The sequence below is a fragment of the Lynx rufus genome, unplaced genomic scaffold (assembly GCF_022079265.1).
Source record: "Lynx rufus isolate CCGP_SWC_20201006 ecotype Redwood Valley unplaced genomic scaffold, mLynRuf1.p SCAF_8, whole genome shotgun sequence".
Taxonomy (NCBI): domain Eukaryota; kingdom Metazoa; phylum Chordata; class Mammalia; order Carnivora; family Felidae; genus Lynx; species Lynx rufus.
This window is the reverse complement of record NW_025814896.1, coordinates 26,855,281-26,875,340: the sequence shown is the minus strand read 5'-3', so window position 1 is coordinate 26,875,340 and position 20,060 is coordinate 26,855,281. Positions and strand designations below refer to the sequence as shown.

The 20,060-nt window shown below is 48.9% G+C and overlaps 1 protein-coding gene across 1 annotated transcript in view; it reads left to right on the top strand.

Moving 5' to 3' along the window:
* TTLL9 (tubulin tyrosine ligase like 9) overlaps positions 1-20,060 on the top strand; it is a 37,516-nt gene that overhangs the window by 16,560 nt on the left and 896 nt on the right. The window contains exons 7-15 of the mRNA XM_047069285.1: positions 2,798-2,866; positions 3,464-3,538; positions 4,708-4,798; positions 5,711-5,751; positions 6,645-6,732; positions 12,088-12,146; positions 13,219-13,415; positions 15,141-15,254; positions 16,661-16,785. Of these exons, the coding sequence (XP_046925241.1) occupies positions 2,798-2,866; positions 3,464-3,538; positions 4,708-4,798; positions 5,711-5,751; positions 6,645-6,732; positions 12,088-12,146; positions 13,219-13,415; positions 15,141-15,254; positions 16,661-16,785 (859 nt within the window). The remainder of the gene's footprint in view (positions 1-2,797; positions 2,867-3,463; positions 3,539-4,707; positions 4,799-5,710; positions 5,752-6,644; positions 6,733-12,087; positions 12,147-13,218; positions 13,416-15,140; positions 15,255-16,660; positions 16,786-20,060) is intronic.

Here is a 20,060-nt window from a genome sequence, read left to right as displayed (position 1 = left end):
TCTGCTGGAGCTAGGGAGCAGGTGGTGGTTTCCAGCCTCAACAACCCTGATAGATCACCAAGCAGGAAGTTTACTTTTCACTCTGAGGATTATTCCCTTAGGAGGGCATCTCCCGGAACAGGCGTGTTTGCCAACATACTAGCACTGCTTCAAACAATAAAGGCATTTTATCACCTCATATAACAAGAAAGCCAGAGGTAGGAAGTTCCAGGTTTGGGGGATGTGCTCAGTGGTGCTGTGAAAAGACCACATTCCTTATCTTTCTCCTCTGTCATCACTCTGCATCCTCAGTGTATTGGCTTTCCTCCATCAGACTCGTCACCTCATTGGTGACGGTTATAGTCCTCACCTCCCCAGAGTGTAGCATTCAAAGAAAGGAAAGGAGGCAAACCTCTCTTTCTCTCTCTCTCTCCCTCCCTTCCTCTCTTGCTCCCTCCCTCTCTTTCTCCTCTTCCTCAACCCCAATGTATTTTTTTAAATGCTTGTTTATTTACTTCGAGAGGGAAGGAGGGGCAGAGAGGGAGAGAGAGAATCCCAAGCAGGCTCCGCTCTATCAGCAGAGCCTGATGCAGGGCTCGATCTCGCGAACCATGAGATCATGACCTGAGCTGAAATCAAGAGTCAGACACTTAACCAACTGAGCCACCCAGGCGCCCACCCCAATATTGTTAACAAGGAAAAAAAAATCGTTCTCAGAAGCCCCAAGGCCCCAAGCCGATGTCTCTTTGGGCCTCATTGACCAAAACTAGTCGCATGGTTCCCGTGAGCTGCATGGGAGGCTGACCACACAGGTATCTGGTCTTTCCAGCCTCCGTGTGAGAGCTGGGCTCTGCCGGCCAGAAAGAAGGAAGGGGAATGGCTACAGGGAAGGTGGGGGTGGGGGGATCCTAGACCCAAAGGCAGGAGTCTTTAAAAAAAACTTCTTAATTGAAGTTTAGTAAAGAGAATATGCCCCAGTCACAGAGGCACAGCTTGGTCAATTTCACGAGGCAAGCACACTTGAGTAACGAGCACCCAGACTGCAATCAGGGCATTGCCAGCCCCTCAGCAGCTCCCCTCCAACCCTCTCCCATTCACTACCCCTCGGGTCCCCAACAGCATGGATTCATCATTTGTCTGCTTTCATACTTTGTGTAATTGGAATCACTGCGTCCGCTTTCTCTCCCTCAACATCGTGTTCAGGCGACTCATCCACACTGACGCGGGTCGGTGCATTGTTCATCATCATTGTTGACACGATTCCGTTGAGTGCGTACTTGTCCATTTGGGAGTTTCAAGGTTGGAGCTATTGTGAATCGTGTGCTACACGTCCTGTACATGTCCACGGGTGCCCGGGTTTCTGCCAAGCAGGTGCCCGGGAGAGGAGTTTCTGGGTCAGAGCAGATGCCTATGTCCAGCTTTGGTGCACGCCCACCAGCAGTTGTGAGTTCCGGTTTCTCCACAGCCTCCCCAACACTTGCCGTTGTCGGTCTTTAGTTTTACCCACTCTCAGGGAGTATAGGGTGGCATCCTCTTGGGGTGTTCATTTGCATTTCCTTGAGGCTAATGAAGTTGAGTGACTTTTTCACTGTTTACATTGGGTCATCTTTTGTGAGGTGAATGTAAGTCTTGTGGGTAGCTGGGAACTGTGGGAAGCCCTTTATGCACACTATTGCTCTCCCAAATAGCTGTGCGCATGTGGCTTCCCCTGAAACGCTACCAGTACTCCCAGGTCTTGCGGGCACCCCATCTTCTGGGCGTACACAACCCCGAAACAGGCACACAGCACAGCAGGCAGAGCGGGGGTTGAGTTTCAGCTCCCACTGGCCCCATGACGGGGAGCCCTTGTGCAGTGGACAGCCTGCCCATCCATGCCCAACAGCCCTGCCTGCCCCTGCATTGTACAGAGAACATCACATTAACCAACTTGGCCCTGCTCCGAGAAGAACAGAGGGAAATGAGAGTTTGCATTACCTGGGTGCCTTAATGCCAGAGAAAAGACGCCTCGAGGGGATCTGCTCAGTGGCTGCAGATTACCCAAAGGGCTGCTCTGGGGCCCAGGGATCAGATTTGTTTTAGGAAGTCCTACAGGCCAGAGCCAGGCTGGCAAATTTTTAGCTCGACACAGGTTAGGCTGTGAAAGCTCCATGAGGTCTGGGTCACGGCTATAGCATAATGCCCAGCACACAGTAGTCACCTAATGGATATCTTTGGGATGACTGCTTCCTAGAGCGATCCTGCAACAAATGAGCTGCATCCGGAGGTAGGGGGAGGGTGGCGAGCTCCCTGGCAGGTGACCATCACAGAGGGATTTCTCAGGGGGGAGTAATGCCTTTGGTGCTGACTGCTCTGCATGATATTAAAGATCTTTCCAGCCCCTAGACTCTGTGAAGCCATGAATTATCCATGCTGGGATTCAGTAAAGGCAGACTGATCAGTATTAGCTGAAGCAAAACCTAATTAGGGAGGCAAATTGATTTCCAAAAAAAGAATTGGATGATGTGTTCCCAAGACTGTTAGAAATGGTTTTTTAATTGTCTGTTGTTTTGTATTATTCATGCCATTGTATGCCTTTGTGAGCGAAGTCGGCTTCTCTCTTTCCTCCCCCCCTTGCCTCCCTCCCACCCGCCAGCCAGGCTTAGTGCCTTCTCAGTGGCTGGCCCCATGGGGCTGGGCTGGGCCATTCCTCTGGAGAGAGCTGGAAGCCCATGGGAGAGATAGAGACAGAGAAATGGTGGGGAGGTGCCCCAGGCACAGGGGCCAACAAGGAACCACATAGAGCTGAGAGCAGACCTTTCTGCACTCACCCCCACCCCAGGTAGCCCGGTCGCAGGGAAAAGGCATTTTCCTCTTCCGGAGGCTGAAGGACATCATGGACTGGAGGAAGGTAAGCTTACCCCTCCCCCTTGCTCCGGAAATCTCCCTCTGCCCTTGCTGCCATGAGGGGCCCCTCCTTCCTTCCTCCAAAGCTTGAAGGGCTGGCAGCGAAGCTCTGCCCCTGGGAACGGAGTCTCTGAAGCCAGATTGCCTGGGCTCAAATCTTGATTTTGCCCTTTAAAAGCTGTGTGACCCTGGGCAAGATGCTTCTCCTCTCTGTGCCCAAGTAAATGGGGGAGAGTAGTAACAGTGCCTGCTGAGGACGAGTTACTATACCTAAAACCTGAGAACGCTGCCTCTGTACCTGGGCCTCCTGCTCACCTGACTGGGGAGAGCTTGGCTGACTCTTCCTCCAAGTCCCAGGCCGAGCCTGAGGTAGCTCCCTCCCTCCCCATGACCCATCCTTATCCCAGGATGCGGCGTAGTAGAAATCCCGCTTCCAATCCTGCCCCTGCCACTCAGCAGCTGTGTGATCTTGGGAAAATTGTTAAACCCCTCTGAACTTTAGAGATGGTGATGGTGCTACACAACCAGCACCTGCTGCGTGAGCAGGTGCTCAGTAAGTGAATTGCCTCCCTCCTCTGTGTGTCTGATTCCTTCCCATCAGGGCACCACTGGGAAGAAGCTCACCAGCTCAGAGGCCCAGCCAGCCCGGAGCACTGTCAATCCACCTGGAGGCCATGTGAGTACAGGTGCCAGGTGGCCCGGGGCCCAGGAAGGGAAGGCCTGGTTGCCTCTGTCTTGAAGCAGCTTGGCAGTGGAGGGGGAGGGGGCCGGGGGATGATAGCAGGTGTAGAAAATTCTGCCCTGGGGGCCAGAGACCCTGAGTTCCAGTGGCTCCCTGCCACCAGGCCCTTGTGTGACCTCACCAAGTATGCGCCACTCGCCTTTGGGCCTCAGTTTTCTCACATGGTTACCGTGAAGGGGACAGCGGCTGAGAAGGGGCTTTGCAGACCATGGGGTGCTGTGCAGGTATGAGACAGAGCCTTGCTGGGCTGGCCAGGAAAGGATTCGCAGGCAGAGACGGGAGAGGAAAGTCCCCGGGCACCTGCGTGGCCCTCCAGGCAGCACGGACCAATGGAATTTTCTACAGAGGCGGAACGGTGTATGCCTGTGCTATCCAGTACCGTGACCACTAGCTACGTGCTGACACTGAGCACCTGAAATGAAGCCGGTGTCCCTCAAGGACTGGATTTAAATTTCTTTTCGTTCTTTTATCTACATGACATTTACCATCTTAACGACGTTTAATCATATAATTTAGGGGCACTAAGTGTATTCACATCATTGTACAACCACCACCACCATCCACCTCCAGAACTCTCGTCCGCTTCCAGAACTCTGTCCCCAGGAAACACTAACTCCCTGTTTCCCAGCAGCCCCTCCAACCCAGCCCCTGGCAGCCACTCTTCTACTTTCTGTCTTTGTGGATCTGACTCCTCCAGGGACCTCGTCTAAATGGACTCCTACAGTGTTTGTCCTTTTGTATCTGGCTTATTTCACTTAGCGTAATGGCTTCAAGGTTCATCCATGTGACAGCATTTAAATTCACTTATTTTTAAGCAGTTTAAATGTAAATAGACAGCACAGGTCTAGAGGTTAAACGCGGAAGCTCTGGGCCCAGCCTGCGTGTGGGTCCACGTCCCAGCTGTGCCACGGAGCGGCTGTGTGACCTTGGGCAAGTCGCTTCCCCTCTCTGTGCTTCAGTTTGCTCATCTGTAAAATGGGGGATAACGTTCGTCCTTCCCTGATAGGGTTGATTTAAAGACCAAACGAGGAGAGTGTCTAGCACGATGCCTCCTGCACAGGAAATGCTCCGTAGATGTTAATAATAGTTATTGTTACAACCAGGACGCAAGAAGTTCTGATGACCAGAAGGATGAAATCCCCGTGGAGAACTACGTAGCTCAACGCTATATCGAAAACCCCTACCTGATAGGAGGTGAGATGGCGGTCTCTGCCCAGAACAGAGGGCCACTTGGCTCCTCTCACCGCTTCGGGCAACATCCTCCCTCCCCTCCCCCAGTGACTCTCTCGTGGCTTTCAACACCCCCAGATGCCAGTGACCTCCCAGCTTTCTGTCTCCAGCCAGGACCTCACCCCGGCAGCCCGGATCCTGATGTCCCACCGACCCTTGGGCACCTCCCGGCAGCTCACACCCAACATGCCTAAGATCCAACCCTCGCCCTCCCGCTGTCATATGGCTCATTCCCCAGCCTCCCCGTCGGGATACAGCCCCTCCAGCCCCTGGTTGCTAAGCCAGAGGTCGGAGACCGTTGTGGGTGTGTTTCTCTCTTCCCCTCCCATGTCCGACCTCCATCAAGCTCCCACGCAGCTCTTGAATCCATCTGACCCCCTCCATCCTGGTTCTGGCCACTGTCCCCTCCCATCCTCACTGATGCCCGCTGCTACTCTGGTCCCCTATGCTCCGCTCCAGCACAGTACCCAGGGGGACAAGATCCCCTCAGTGGCTTCCCATGGTTGCTAAAACAGAATCCAAATATTGCACGTGAGCTGGCCCCTGCTGACCTCACTGACCTCGTCTCCTTCCACTCTGCCCTTGGACCGAGCCCTTTGCTCAGGCAGTCCCTCCTGCCCCAAGGCCCGCCCCCTCCAGGCTGCGGGGCACCTCTCTTCCTCTAGGCCACCACTTCTCCACGAAGCCTTCCTTGATCCCCTGTCTCCAGCCTTTCCCCCACATTAACCACCTCCCCTCCTCGTTACCTTCTCCTTGCACCTCTTGTGCTTTTATTGGCATTCACCTCTGCCTGTCCACTGCTCTAACCCCCAAACCTACCATGCTGCCTGGGACACGGTCAGTATTTGTTGCATGAATTCTTTCCTTGCCTGACAGGCCGCAAGTTTGACCTGCGCGTCTACGTGCTGGTGATGTCGGTGAGTAGCTAAGATGGGGCCCTCCTCCAGCAGCAGGTAAGGAAGAGCTGGGCCAGGAGACAGGGGGCAGAAGCCATTCTGGGGGGTGCCTATGTGAGCCTGCCTGGGAGAGCCCAGGGGGCGGCTGAGGGTAAGGCGGGGGCACGTAAACAGATCCCATTTGTGCCATCTCAGAGACCCGAGTCTGGATTTGCCGTCCGCCTGTCCTTTATTCACTCAGCCATTCGTGGTAACCACAGCTGACCTTTACCGAGCACCTCCTAAGTACCAAACCCCGGTATTCAGCAGGTTTTACTACGTTTGGTCCTCCTAACGACCAGGGAGGCGGGTTCTATTATTATCCTCATGTTACAGATGAGGAAACAGAATCAGAGGGGGTTGAGTGGCTTACCCGAGGTCACGCACAGGTGACGGACAGACCTGGGCTCCCAATCCAGGCGGCCTAGTGCCAGAGTCTACTCTCAGACAAGGAGCTGCCATACCGCCTCTCCCCACCCATTCGTTCAGCAACCGTTCAAACCTTCGTGAGGTGCTCAATGTGGGGCATGAGGACATAGGGGCGTGGGAGGCGGGCTCAGCCCCTGGGCTCCTGGAGCTGAGCGTCTGGTGGGGAACGTGGACACACCCGGAAGGGTGTCGCGCGTGGTAGCGGAGCAGAGAAGAGTCTCGTTTATTCAGTTCCCTTCTGCATCTTCTCCCTGCCCCTGACACCAGGGAGGGAGGGGGTGGAATCAGAGGAGGCTGTTTGGACGGATTCTTGAGGGGTGATGTGAGAAGGTAGGAAGGAAGGGCACTCCAGGTGGAAGAAACGACGGGTGCGAAAGCTAGGAGGGGCAGATTGCTCGTATTCACCCCCCTCCCCTTCCTCTCCCTCCTTTCCCTCCTCGACACAGTACGTCCCGCTGCGGGCCTGGCTGTACCGGGACGGCTTCGCCCGATTCTCCAACACCCGCTTCACACTGAGCAGCATCGATGACCAGTGTATCCTCGGATCCCGTCTGCCCAGACCCCTTGCGCCCTGCCCCTCCCCATCCCCCCAGCTGGTCAGGGAGAGCTTCTTCATTCCACCGAGTCCCAAGCTGCGGTCTCGGCACAGGAGATACAGCAGTGGACAAAACGGGCCTGGTCCCTCCCTCCGGGAGCTGGCAGTCTTGTGGGGGTGGGGGAACCCCCGGTGATCCCAGGGGAGCAGCCCCACTCTGCTCAGAGCAGCTCACCCCAAACTTCTCTGCTCGCTCCACACTGACTCACATTCACAGGATGGGCGAGCTCGAGCTCCTTTGGAGAATGTTTGCATCCTTCCGTGTGCCTAGACATTGGCTCACACATTCACTCAAACACAATGCCCTCTTCACCCATCAAACTGGCAGAGACCAAAAATATGATCACACACTATGCTGGCGAGGCTGGGGGAATACGTGTGTCGCTGGTGGCGTGTAAGTGGGTACAACCACTCCAGAGGCAATCTGGCAAATGTCTATCAAAAGACAAAAGCACATACCCTCTGACCCAGCAAATTCCCTTCTGAGAATTTACCCGACATGTACACTCACAACATAGGAAAAGAGAGGTTTAAAGGCAATGCACTGCTCAGCCTTGTTTGTGAGAGAGAGAGAGAAAAAAAGGAAATAAAACAAACTGCTCATTTACATGATGGAATACTATGCAGCTGTTAAAAGGAATGGGGCCGTGCTTTATGTACAGATATGAAATAATCCCTGTGACGTATTGTTAATTGGAAAAGAACAAAGTATAGAACTCTGAAAAGTATGCTTCCATTCACATTACAAATTATATCTCTGTATATGTTTGTATCCATGCGCAGACATCTCTAGAAGGAAGTATAAGAAATTGGGAACGGAAGTTGCCTTTGGGATGAGAACTGGGCGGGTGGGAACAGGGGTGGGGAGGAGATAGTTCCTCAGGCACATTTTGATGCCTTTTGACTTTTGAACCATGTGAGTGTATTATCTGGTTAGAATACTGACATCAAAAATAATGTTTCTAAGATTTTTAGATGTGGGGCGCCGGGGTGGCTCAGTCGGTTAAGCGTCCAACTTCGGCTCAGGTTATGGTCTCATGGTTCATGGGTTCGAGCCCCGCTTCGAGCTCTGTGCTGACAGCTCAGAGCCTGGAGCCTGCTTCGGATTCTGTGTCTTCCTCTCTCTCTGCCCCTCCCGACTCATGCTCTGTCTCTCAAAAATAAATAAACATAAGATTTTTAGACATGAGCATCAGAAGCAAAGAGGCCGGCAATCCAGAAATGGAGAGATGATAAATCAGCAGGACCGGATTACCTGCCTGTGGGGGAGAAGGCTACGGAAGGTGCTGCTGCTGCTGCTGCTTGGACAACACAGCTAATGCTTCCAGCCAGTTCCACCCCCTGCCTTAATTTGGTCTCTCGATTATGTGTCTGTCCCGAGCTCATGCACATGCGTCGCCTGCATGTTAGAATGGGAGTTGGCCCTGCTGAGTATTTCCAACAATTTCCCCCCCTATTTTTCCAAGTCCAGCATTTTTTTAATTTTTTATTAAAAAAATTTTTTTAACGTTTATTTATTATTGAGAGAGAGAGACAGAACATGAGCAGGGGAGGGGCAGAGAGAGGGGGAGACGCAGAATCTACAGCAGGCTCCAGGCTCTGAGCTGTCAGCACAGAGCCCGACATGGGGCTCGAACTCATGAACCGTGAGATCATGACCTGAGCCGAAGTTGGACGCTTAACCGACTGAGCCACCCAGGCGCCCCAACTCTAGCATTTTTAGTATGTGTGTTTAATTATGTGATTCTAGCAAGCATTTAACATATGCAAGTCATCATTTATTGTAGTTTTATATTTTGGCCGCCATGTGTTTTGTTAAAATTAAATGACACGCGTAAAACCCTTAGGACAGTGCCCGGCACAAAGTGAGCGTTCAGCACGTTAGTGGTCCCCTGTTCCCTACTTAAAAGTGCTTGTATATCTCGGGTCATGGCGCCTTGTTAAACAGACCCCGGCTTTCCCAGGACTAGTTTCTAGTGAACAAGCCTTTGCTGTTTTCACAGTGAGTCAATACACATGATGTTCCACAACTTCTTTTAATTGTTTTTAATTTTCAAACGTTGAAATATTTAAAATATATACAAAAATGCAGAAAAAAGACTATAAGAGAAATCCAGGCATCCACCACCCAGATTTAGCAGATATTAATATTTTGCTGTATGTGGTTCGTATATTACACACCAACTTTTAAAATAATAAAGCAGGGGCGCCCGGGTGGCTCAGTTGGTTAAGCGTCCGACTTCAGCTCGGGTCACGATCTCGCGGTCCGTGAGTTCGATCCCCGCGTCGGACTCTGGGCTGATGGCTCAGAACCTGGAGCCTGCTTCCGATTCTGTGTCTCCCTCTCTCTCTGCCCCTCCCCCGTTCATGCTCTGTCTCTCTCTGTCTCAAAAATAAATAAACGTTAAAAAAATTAAAAAATAAAAAAAAATAATAATAAAGCAACTTTGGATCATAAAGTAATAAGACATATTTTAACCTGACCTTAAATATACAGATTTACATTTTTTTAATGTTTTTTTCCTTTTATTTTTTAAATTTACATCCAAGTTAGTTAGCATACGGTGCAACAATGATTTCAGGAGTAGATTCCTTAATGCCCCTTACCCATTTAGCCCACCCGCGTCCCACAACCCCTCCAGTAACCCTCTGTTTTCCATATTTAAGAGTTAGAGATTTATATTTTTATATATAGTTCACATACAGTTATTCAAATATATATGCATGTATGTGCACACACAAAATATAAAAATAATGACCTCAGCACTGTAATAATAAATAGAAACAAATTAAAACACCCTTGAAGGATGGCAAAATGAACGATAAAACATCTACATGCTATTGTACAGCTGTTATAATGAGGCCAATTAAAATATCATGGAAAGGTATCTAAGACAGACTATTAAAATGAAAAACAACATACAGGTATAGACCTGGTGTGTTTATAATCCTAGTTTTGCTTTTAAGGAAATATGTTTCTATTCAGAAGAAAGTCAGAAAGGATGTTCACTAATTTATAAACTCTGAACACCAAGGAGGATTAGAATCAGGCTAGGAACGTTTATTTTCACCTTTACACGTTTTCCTATATTATGAATTGTTTTTACAACCATTATGTATTACTTTAATAATAAAAATAATAAAACACTTGAAGAGTATAGCTTTCACAATATAAGTAGTAAAGCCTTTTAAAGGCAAATCAGAAAATTCAGAAAATGTACAAAAAGGAAAAACAGAAAAGAAAAGAAACCTTCTGTGTTCTTATTTTCTAGAGACAATTACTCACCCTGACGTATTTTCTCCCAGGTTCGTTTGTACAGTTTGTTGTTGCATTTTATAAAGGAGTGATCTCAACTGTATAAACATAACTTTTTTTCACTACACATATCAGTAATTTTCTGTAGACATTTTTTATTAGTTATAAAGTATCCCACCGAGTAGACTTATTGGTTTATTAATCTTCCACCCTGCAGGCATTTAGAAAGTATTCTGCTTCCTCCAATTATGACACACAATGCTGGAAAGAAACATATTTTTCATAAATCTTTTACCATATTTAATCTTTCCTTCAGACGACATTGCAGAGGTGTAAATACTGGGTCAAGGGTATATGGGCCAGATTGTTTTACAGAAGGTTCTTTTGTATTTTTATTACCCTTCCATTGACAGGGCCCATTTTATCCCAGCTCTCCATGCTGAAGACAATCATTTGATTTTATTTTTTCAAACAGTTTGGAACTTAAAAAAAAAAAAGTTTATTTATTTAGAGCGCGCATCAGCAGGGGAAGGGCAGAGAGAGAGAGGGAGAGAGAAAAACCCAAGCAGGCTCCGAGTTGTCCGTGCAGAGCACGACACTGGGCATGATCCCACGAACCGTGAAATCATGACCTGAGCTGAAATCAAGTCGGATGCTCAGCCGACTGAGCCACCCAGGCGCCCCTGAAGACAATCATTTAAAAAAGACTTTTCTGGGGCGCCTGGGTGGCTCAGTTGGTTGAGCATCCAACTTCGGCTCAGGTCATGATCTCGCGGTTCGTGAGTTCGAGCCCCACATCGGGCTCTGTGCTGATGGCTCGGAGCCTGGAGCCTGCTTCAGATTCTGTGTCTCCCTCTCTCTCTCCTCCTCCCCCGCTCGTGCTCTGTCTCTCTCAAAAGTAAATGAACATTAAAAAAAATTTTTTTAAAGACATTTCTAAAACAATTAGCACCCGTAGATGAAGCCTATATGGGCATTCATTACACTTGCAATGATTCTGTGAGTTTTGAGTTTTTCCAAATAAAAAGGTTAAAAAATATGTAACTGACTTAATGGGGAAGCAGGGTTTTGCCTTAGAATTTGCATTTCTTGCAATTTGTACTTCTTCCTCATTTACATCCCTTTATTTATTGCTTTTTAATTGTTTTTTAATGTTTATTTAGTTTTGGGAGAGAAACAGAGCACAAGCAGGGGAGGGGCAGAGAGAGAGGGAGACACAGAATCTGAAGCAGCTCCAGGCTCCAAGCAGTCAGCACAGAGCCTGATGCGGGGCTTGAACTCATAAACCATGAGATCCTGACCTGATCTCGTGAAGTCAGATGCTTAACCAACTGAGCCACTCGGGCGCCACCCCTCCCCTCCATTTACATCCCTTTAAAATTATGTATCTTCTATTACTAGAAACATCAGGCATTTTCCCAGATGGTCTTTTAGCAGTTATGTTTTCCCTGATGTTTTCATACCCCTATATCTATGTATCTATTAGGGTCATAAATTTTTATTGTTAACAATTTATGTGGGATTTTCATGTGATGAAAACATTAGTCTGTCACATTTGCTACAAATCTTTTATCTAGTCATGCTTGCTTTTCATTCTTGCCCTGATATCTGATTATTTTTATTTTTACATGGTTGGCTCTGTTCATCCACTGACTTCCTCTGTGATTTCTATTATCGTTTTTAAGCTGAAAAAAAAAAATCCTGCTGAAAGATTTCATAACTAATCAACCCCACTTCTGTCCAGATTGGTTTTGATTGTTTGCTTACTCTTTGCCCGTTTCCCCCACCTAAGTCCCCCCACTTAATAGGGCTCAGAGGTTAAGTGACTTGCTCAGGGGCACACAGCCAGTAAAAGGCGCAGGTGGGATTTGAACCCAGGCCCATCTGAACTCAAGGCCCACATATGTGACGTCTGGGCCGTTGTGGCACCTTCCTCATCAATGTTCAAGCACAAGTCTTAGTCTGATCTCTGGGGGTTCCATGGAACAGGGCTCACCCTTCTTGTTCACACTTGTCCTTGACCACCTACCTCTCCCAGATGTTCACCTCACCAATGTCGCTGTGCAAAAGACCTCTCCTGACTACCATCCAAAGAAGGTGAGGAGGCTGTGCTTCTGGCCTCCAGAGCCAGCCCTTTGGGACTGGGTTGGGGTGAGGAGATGGTGTACCACGGAGCCCAGGACAGGCCAGTCTTGGGCTCATAGTTCCACTTCATCAGTGAGGTCAAGACCACCCTTCCCACTTGCAGGACCCAGGACAAGAGTACAGAAGGAGGCCCACACATTGTGTGTCTGAATATTTAAAAGTTACGAATCAAAGACACACACCCTGTAACAAAATGTGTTCTATCCTCCTACCTTGAAAGTATTTTCTTTCTTTCTTTCTTTCTTTCTTTCTTTTTCCCTTCCTTCCTTCTTCCTTCCTTTTCTTTCTTTTCTTTCTTTCTTTCTTTCTTTCTTTCTTTCATCTTTCTTTCTTTCATTTCCCTTCCTTCCTTCCTTTCTTTTCTTTCTTTCTTTCTTTTCCTTTCTTTCTCTTTCTTTTTTCTCTCTCTTTTTCTTTCTTTCATCTATCTATCTATCTATCATCCATCCATCCATTTATCTATCTAATAACCTACAAGGCCAAGTTCGAATTTAGAATTCTCAGGCTTCTCAGAGTTAAGAGCCAGAACAGAGGGGCACAGGGAGAGCTGGCTCCCAGCTCACACCCGCTCCCGTCTTTTCCCTCCCCCAGCTCCATCCTACACAGTGGGGGCCTCCTGCATATACGTACCCCTAGCCCCCCGAAAACAGTAACCAGTTGGTCATCTCTGGGCCTCAGGGTACACCCATGGTCAGTGCAGTCTGTGCCCAGGAAGGCAGGCCCAGGGAAGAAACCTGTGCGGGGTGTTGGGGCAGCGACTTCCAGGAGACTGGGGACCCAGGCTGTGCTCTAGAAAGAAGCACAGGCTCTGGGAGGGCACATCCACCCTTCCCCTGAGCATGCAGTAGCTTTGCCCTGCAAGAGGGACAAACTCAGAGTCCTCCTAATCACAGGACCCTGGTGGGAGCCTCTTGTCGAAACCCAAGGCCCGTGCTGATGGTGACTGTTGGAGGGTCCCGGCCGGCCAGGTCCCAGTTAACGAACGCTCCCTCTCCGCCCCCTCCCTGGGTGCTTGGGGCCCCAGGGCTGCAAGTGGATGATCCAGCGCTTCCGCCAGTACCTGGCGTCCAAGCATGGGCCGGAGGCGGTGGAGACGCTCTTCAGCGACATGGACAACATCTTCATCAGGAGCCTGCAGAGCGTGCAGAAGGTGATCATCAGCGACAAGCACTGCTTTGAGCTGTACGGCTACGACATCCTCATAGACCAGGACCTCAAACCGTAAGTGGGTGGGCCGGCAGCCCGGAGAACGGGGGGGAGGGGGGCACGTTTCACACACTCTGCACCCAGACGGCCCGGTGTGGTCTCGGCCGCTTCCTGGCTGGACGCACTTCCTAGTTTTGTGACTCAGTTTGCCCATCTGTAAAATGGACATTGTGCTTATAGAATTATTATGAGGGATAAATGAGGTATTGTCTGTAAAGCACCAAACCCCGTGCCTGGCACTAAAAGACCTTTCCTGAACATCTGCTGAGTCAGCAATCCTTCCCGAGTACCAGGCAAGAAACTTCTCTGTAAACCCTGCTGATCTCAGGATGCAAAGTGCCGTGTAAGGGAATATTGTTACCATGTCACTTCCTGTTAAGAATGTGGTGCATTCATGGGCCGCCTGGGTGGCTCAGTCAGTTGAGCGTCCAACTTTGGCTCAGGTCATGATTTCACGGTTTGTGAGTTCCAGCCCCGTGTCGGGCTCTTGCTGACAGCCTGGAGCCTGCTTTGGATTCTGTGTCTCCCTCTCTCTGCCCCTCCCTGCTCACGCTCTGTCTCTCTCTCAAAAATAAATAAACATTAAAAAAAAAAAAAAGGAATTTGGTGCGCTCCCACAGTCCCCACAGAGGAGGTTGAGCTGATGAGGAAGACAAGCCTGAGGTGGCAGGGACCATCGTGATGGCCGTCATGTGATACAACAGGACACAGAAGCCCAATGGGTTTGTTCTGGGCGCTTGGGGTTACACATTAAGTCAAAGGCAGAGCCAGGCCCAGGGTCATAATTCCTGGGCTGAGCTACTCCCTGCCTGCACTGCGGCTCCCGAGCTCCTTCCCCAGGGTCACTGGATAGGTGCTGAGGGCTTTCCGAGCCAGCAGTTGGAGCTCTAGACTGATACCTATGTCAGACCCAGGTTCAAGGAAACAGGGTTCGGGTGCCAGCGGGTCTCTCCTTTGCCCCCTGCTACAAGATGTGGCTGCGGGTATTAAAGTGGACACTGATGGGGAAACAAGCTTGGGGATGGGAGGGGGGCCCGAGTCTGCCACTCACCTGCCGGATGGGTCCTTCCCTGTCTGTGCCCCAGGTTCTTGTCTGTAAATGACCGGATTTGCACAAAACAAGAGTTTGCAAGCTCTAGGCCCTTGGGCTGCTTTTGGCCACAGACGCTTCAATTTTGGAGTTCAAATTATGTTCCTTGTAAATTCATTTGAGCATCTCGAAAAACCGGGAGATGTTTACACAACAGTCTGGATGTTCACCTTTTCTGGAAAACTCAGAACCCTGGGCTCACACTCCCACAGGGTGACAGTCTCCTGGAGGGGCCACCGCTTTAGAGTGGAATGTTCTTCCCGGTTCACCGCTCTCCACCCCTCCCAGCTCCTGCCGTCCTCAGCGGCCATTGCCCACACACGCAAAAGTTCACTAGGAAACGGGACTTTGTCTTGTATTCACAGCTCTAGTGGGAGAAGGAAGAGCAATACGAGGGCACCAAGATCATTCCACCCCCTCCAGCTTGCCTCGTTTGGGTACCACCTGGCCCCAGTGGGGATTTCAAGTTTGTGACAATTGTTTTCAAAAAGTTTTAGCCACTGAAACCTTTCTTCTAGTGGAAAAATGGAGATAGCAACCTTGGTTGAATTGAGGGTTGGGCCCAGGCACCCCATCTAGCCTCTCCATGAAATTCCAGGGTCCCCAGGGACCAGGCAACCCTAAGGCTCTCCATTCCCCTCCTTCCCCAGGTGGCTCCTGGAGGTCAACGCATCCCCATCGCTGACAGCCAGCAGCCAGGAGGACTATGAGCTCAAGACCTGCCTTCTGGAAGATACCCTGCATGTCGTGGACATGGAGGCCAGGTGAGGGAAGGCAGCCCCGCTCAGGCACCCCTGTATGTGACAGTTGGAGCTCCCATCAAGGAAGACAGAGAACTCAGAACCCTGGGACTTGAGTGGCCCTTAGAGATGGTTCGGGCCTGCTCACCATTTTACAGATGGACAAACTGAGATGTCCACACAGGGTTGGATCCTGGTCCAAGGACTCAGCCCTTTTGAGGCACAGCAGGGCCAACTATATAGCCTTCTGAGATTCAGTCCAGCAGGATTTCCATGAGACCCTGGACTTCACCTGTCTAAGCCTGTTTTCTGGTCTGTAAAATGGGAAACCTCATGTTAACCCCCAGGATTGTTAAATTAATCTACTAAGATAATTTGTTATAAAGTGCCTTGCTCATAGTAAGTGCTCAATAAGAGACTATCTACTGTTATTTTTAAAAATGTTTTTATTTATTTTTGAGACAGAGAGAGACAGAGCATGAGCAGGGGGAGGGGCAGAGAGAGAGGGAGACACAGAATCCAAAGCAGGCTCCAGGCTCTGAGCTGTCGGCACAGAGCCTGACACGGGGCTTGAACCCACAAACCATGAGATCATGACTTGTGCCAAAGTCAGAAGCTTAACCGACTGAGCCACTCAGGCGCCCTGAGACTATCTACTGTCATAACGATGCACATATGATGGGAAAACCCAGGGTCTGACTTCAGGAATGACTGAATCCAGGTGCTCAGTCAGTATTGGTTGATTCCCTTTCTTTCCCTTTCTCCTTCTCCGTAACCCACCTCTTTCCTGTGTATTAGCTTTTTCCCAATTATTCCAGCAAAAGTTTGAGGGCTAACTCTCATTCTTATTGGTGGGGATTATGTCAATGCCTATCTCTGAACCAATCATTGTGACTCTGATTGACTGGGCCTACATGTGCCCATCTCCCAGGGGAATAGGATCAGCCCTGAGCTGAGCCATGTGAGTGAGAGAGGGAGGAGTGGTTCTCAAAAAAACCCAAGGTACTCTTAGGCTGAAAGAAGCTGAAATGGGTGCTGAGCAGGTAGAACCTCAAGTGTCCTCTGTATCTGCCATCATTCATTCAATCAACAAACATTTGAGCTCCTACTATGTGCCAAGACCTGTGCCCCACACCGGGGACACAGTAAAGGACACAACAGACCTAGTTCCTGCCTTCCTGGAGTTTATAGTCTGGGAAGGACAGCAGACTTTAAGTATAAGTAGGTTCATGTTACCAAGGGCAAGGGTGGGAGCCTGGGGACAATCTGGGAGACGACCCCTCTGAAACCCGGGAAATTGGTGAACAAAAGAAGAAATGCTGACAGCGTGGGCACGTGCAGGGTGCCGGGAGGGATCAGGAGCCTGGCCTGGGTCTTAGGGCTTCACCAGGTGCACCTGCATTAGCCCCTTGTATCTCCTGCCCATCTAGGCTCACAGGAAGGGAGAAGCGAGTGGGAGGCTTTGACCTCATGTGGAATGATGGCCCTGTCAGCCGAGAAGAGGGGGCTCCTGACCTGTCAGGGATGGGGAATTTTGTGACCAACACACACCTTGGTAAGTGGGGCCAGGTGGGGAGTGGGCACGGGGGATGTGTCATGAGAGGAGCCAGGTAGTCTAGGAGGCAGCTTGGCATAGCGGTTAGACCGTTTTAATTTGATCTACAATTTACCAGCTGTGTGACCTTGGGCAAGGGACTTAACCTCTCTGTTCCTCATCTGTAAAATGGAGACAAAAGAGTTTTTATCTCAGCATATGCCTAGAACGCCACCTGGCACATGGCAAGAGATATTATTCATCTATCAGGAGGTGGATTGCAAAAGGTTTAGGTGGAAAAGAACTCCAAAAATGTACAATGTGGTAAAAGAAATTAAGGACTTCAGGGCTTGACTTTAAACTTGGTTTTTAAAAAGTGAAAATTTTTCTTGATTATAAAAATTATTCACTCATTGTAGAGTATTTGAAAACTAAAAGGGAATAAAAAACCATCCAGACATAACCAGCTTCAACAATCTGTTGTATTTCCTTCCAGTTTTTCAAAAATGCCTATATTTATACTTTTTTCTTTACAACATTGGCATTGGGCTGGAGTTTTGAGTCCCACTTTTCCACATAGTATATTCCATGTCATTCAACAATACTAATAAGAGTCTCTCTTTTGGAAACACTTTTTGGCCAGGTCCAAGCTTTATGTACATCATTTCATTTTTAGGCAGCTTGTATCGTTTTATAGATGGAGAAATGGTCTCCTGGTGTTACACAACTTGCTGAAGATCCCAGTTATAAGTGATGAGGAGTTGAACTCCAATCCCTCTTACTCTAAAACCTGAATGCTTAGGTGCTAGAAAATTCTATCCCTTAGCACAATTAAAAACAAAATTACTCTACAGCTGTAAAATATTCCAGCTTGTATATAGGTCAACCTTACTAAATCAATTTCTCATAATTGAACATTTGGTATGATTCCAATTTTTTTCTTTTATAAGTAATGCCGTGCTGTGATGAACATCTTCTCACATCAAGCTCAGCTGAAATTCTGGCTATTTCTTTAGGACAGATTCCTAGAAGTAGAAGTACTGGGTCAAAGGGATGGACTTATTACAGCCAAATTGCTTTTTAGAAAGAGTACACAGATTTGCCTGCTCTGAATAAAACACACACACGCACACGCACACACACAACACCACAGAAAACCTTTGTCAACTAGATAGGTAAAAAAGTAGATTTGTTTTTATGTGCATTCTGTTGATTACTGGTTATGTTGCAGAGTTTTTCAATTCGTATTTCTTCTTTTGTAAGCTGTCCATAGTCTTTATGCAGTTTTCAGTGGCTTGTTCTCTAAATTTATAAAGGCCTTGGATATCAATACATTGATGACATTAACCCTCTGTCAAATGTATTTATAAATATTTTCCTGAATTTGTTATTTGCTTTTTAAATTTTATTTAAGTGGCTTTTTTTTTTTAATGAAAAGAAGTTTTAAATCTTTTTTTAGGGTTTGATAGGATTTAGGATTGAGTTTGGCTGCAAGCAACTGAAAAGCCAAATAATAGTTAAACAGAAAGGGAATGATCTGTTTTGAGCCACAAGATATCTTGGGGTAGGTGACAGGGCTGACACAATGGATGCAAAATGCCCCCAGAGACCTAGCGCTTTCTTCTCTCCACTTGGCTACACTTAGTGGGTTGCCTTGGTGCTCATGCTTGTTGCCTCATGGTTGCAATATGGCTGCTCCTACTCCAGACACTGTGTCCTCGTCCCAGGCAGGAAGAAGCAGGAAGGCCCAAGGGCCAAGGCTTTTCCTTCAAGATTTGACTCTTTATTCCAAAAGGGAAACCCTCCCAGGGCTGACATCTTACTGGCAAGAACTGGGTCCCATGGCCACCCCAGCTGCAAGGAAGCCTGGAGTGTCGATTAATTTGCTTGAGAAAGGAGAGGAGAGGGGATTTATGAAAGGCTTTTCTACAGCAGTGCTACCTTGTGTTGTTGCAAGATGACTACAGAGCTTTCAAGCTTTGATGTGCATATATATAATCATCTGGAAATTTTGTTAAAATGCAGATTACGATTCAGTAGGTCTGGGATGCGGGCCTAACACTCTGCCTTTCTAACAAGCTCCCAGGTGATGCTCTCCTAGTTGACTGTTGCTATGTAACAAACTCTCCCCAAACCTAGAGGCTTAAAACAACTTCTGTCCCATTTGCTGATTCTTCAGGTCTCGCCTGGGGTCATTCATAAGGCTGCAGGCACCTGGCCGATTCACTGAGACACAAGGCCTAGAGACAAGGCCTAGACACCGAGCCTCATTCGCACGGGTGGTGGTTGTGATGCTGTCAGCGGGGCCTCTCTTTCCAGGTGGCCACTCATCCTCCAGCAGCCCAGCCCTGGCTTCTTCCCATGGTAGTCTCACGTTCCAAGAAGGCGGGAGACCTAGCAAAGCCCCCTGAGGCCTAGGCTCAGAAGTCCCACGGTGTAGTGTCATTCCGTCACAATCCATTAGTCAAAGCTGCTGTAGCCCAGATTCACAGGGCAAGGAAATGGAGCCCTCCACTGGGTCAAGGAGCAGCAGTCACCTTGCAGGAAGGCATGCATATAGGAATGGAAGGAGTTGTTGCAGCCATCTTTGGCAACCATCTGCCTCAGATATTAATGCTGCTTATCCCTGGACCCTGGCTGAGTCGCAAAGATGCAGAACAGCGGCTCTCCATCTTGGCCGCTATAGGAATTACGCTGGAGCTTTCAAAAGTACTAATGTCTGCTGAAGGTAAAGATACAGTTGATCTGGGCCTTAGGAGTTTTAAAAGGTCCCAGCTGACTAAAGCACAGCCTAGTTGAGAGCCCCTGCTTTAGAAGTCTCTAGAATAATCCCCAAGTCTCCAGTCGAGCGTCTGGGTGCGAGCACAAGAGAAGCTGGTCGAGGTGGGAAGAGCCTGGATGAAATGAAGGATTGAAGGGTCTCCGGGTGAAAAGATCAGCAGGTAACTCAGAGATGAGTCTAGAAGTCCAACAAGAGGCTTGCATTGGACACAAAGATTTGGGAGTTATGAAGGAACCAGGTAGTTCCGTGGAACTCACTTTGGAAAACCCTGGGGACGCATATAGTGGGCCTCAGCTCAGTGAAGCCTTGATGATCAGTTGAGTACCCAGGAGGCTCTGGGGTGCTGAGAGGGCAGATGCCTCCAGGTCAGTGGATGGCCTGTGGCCACAGCGATGCAGTCATTCAGCCAGCATCTGTGAGCGCCATCAGTGTGCCTGGCACAGCTAAAGGACCATGGTGCTGCCTCACAGACCAGCCGTGAGAACAAACGAGAAGCGGGTAACGCCGTGAAGGT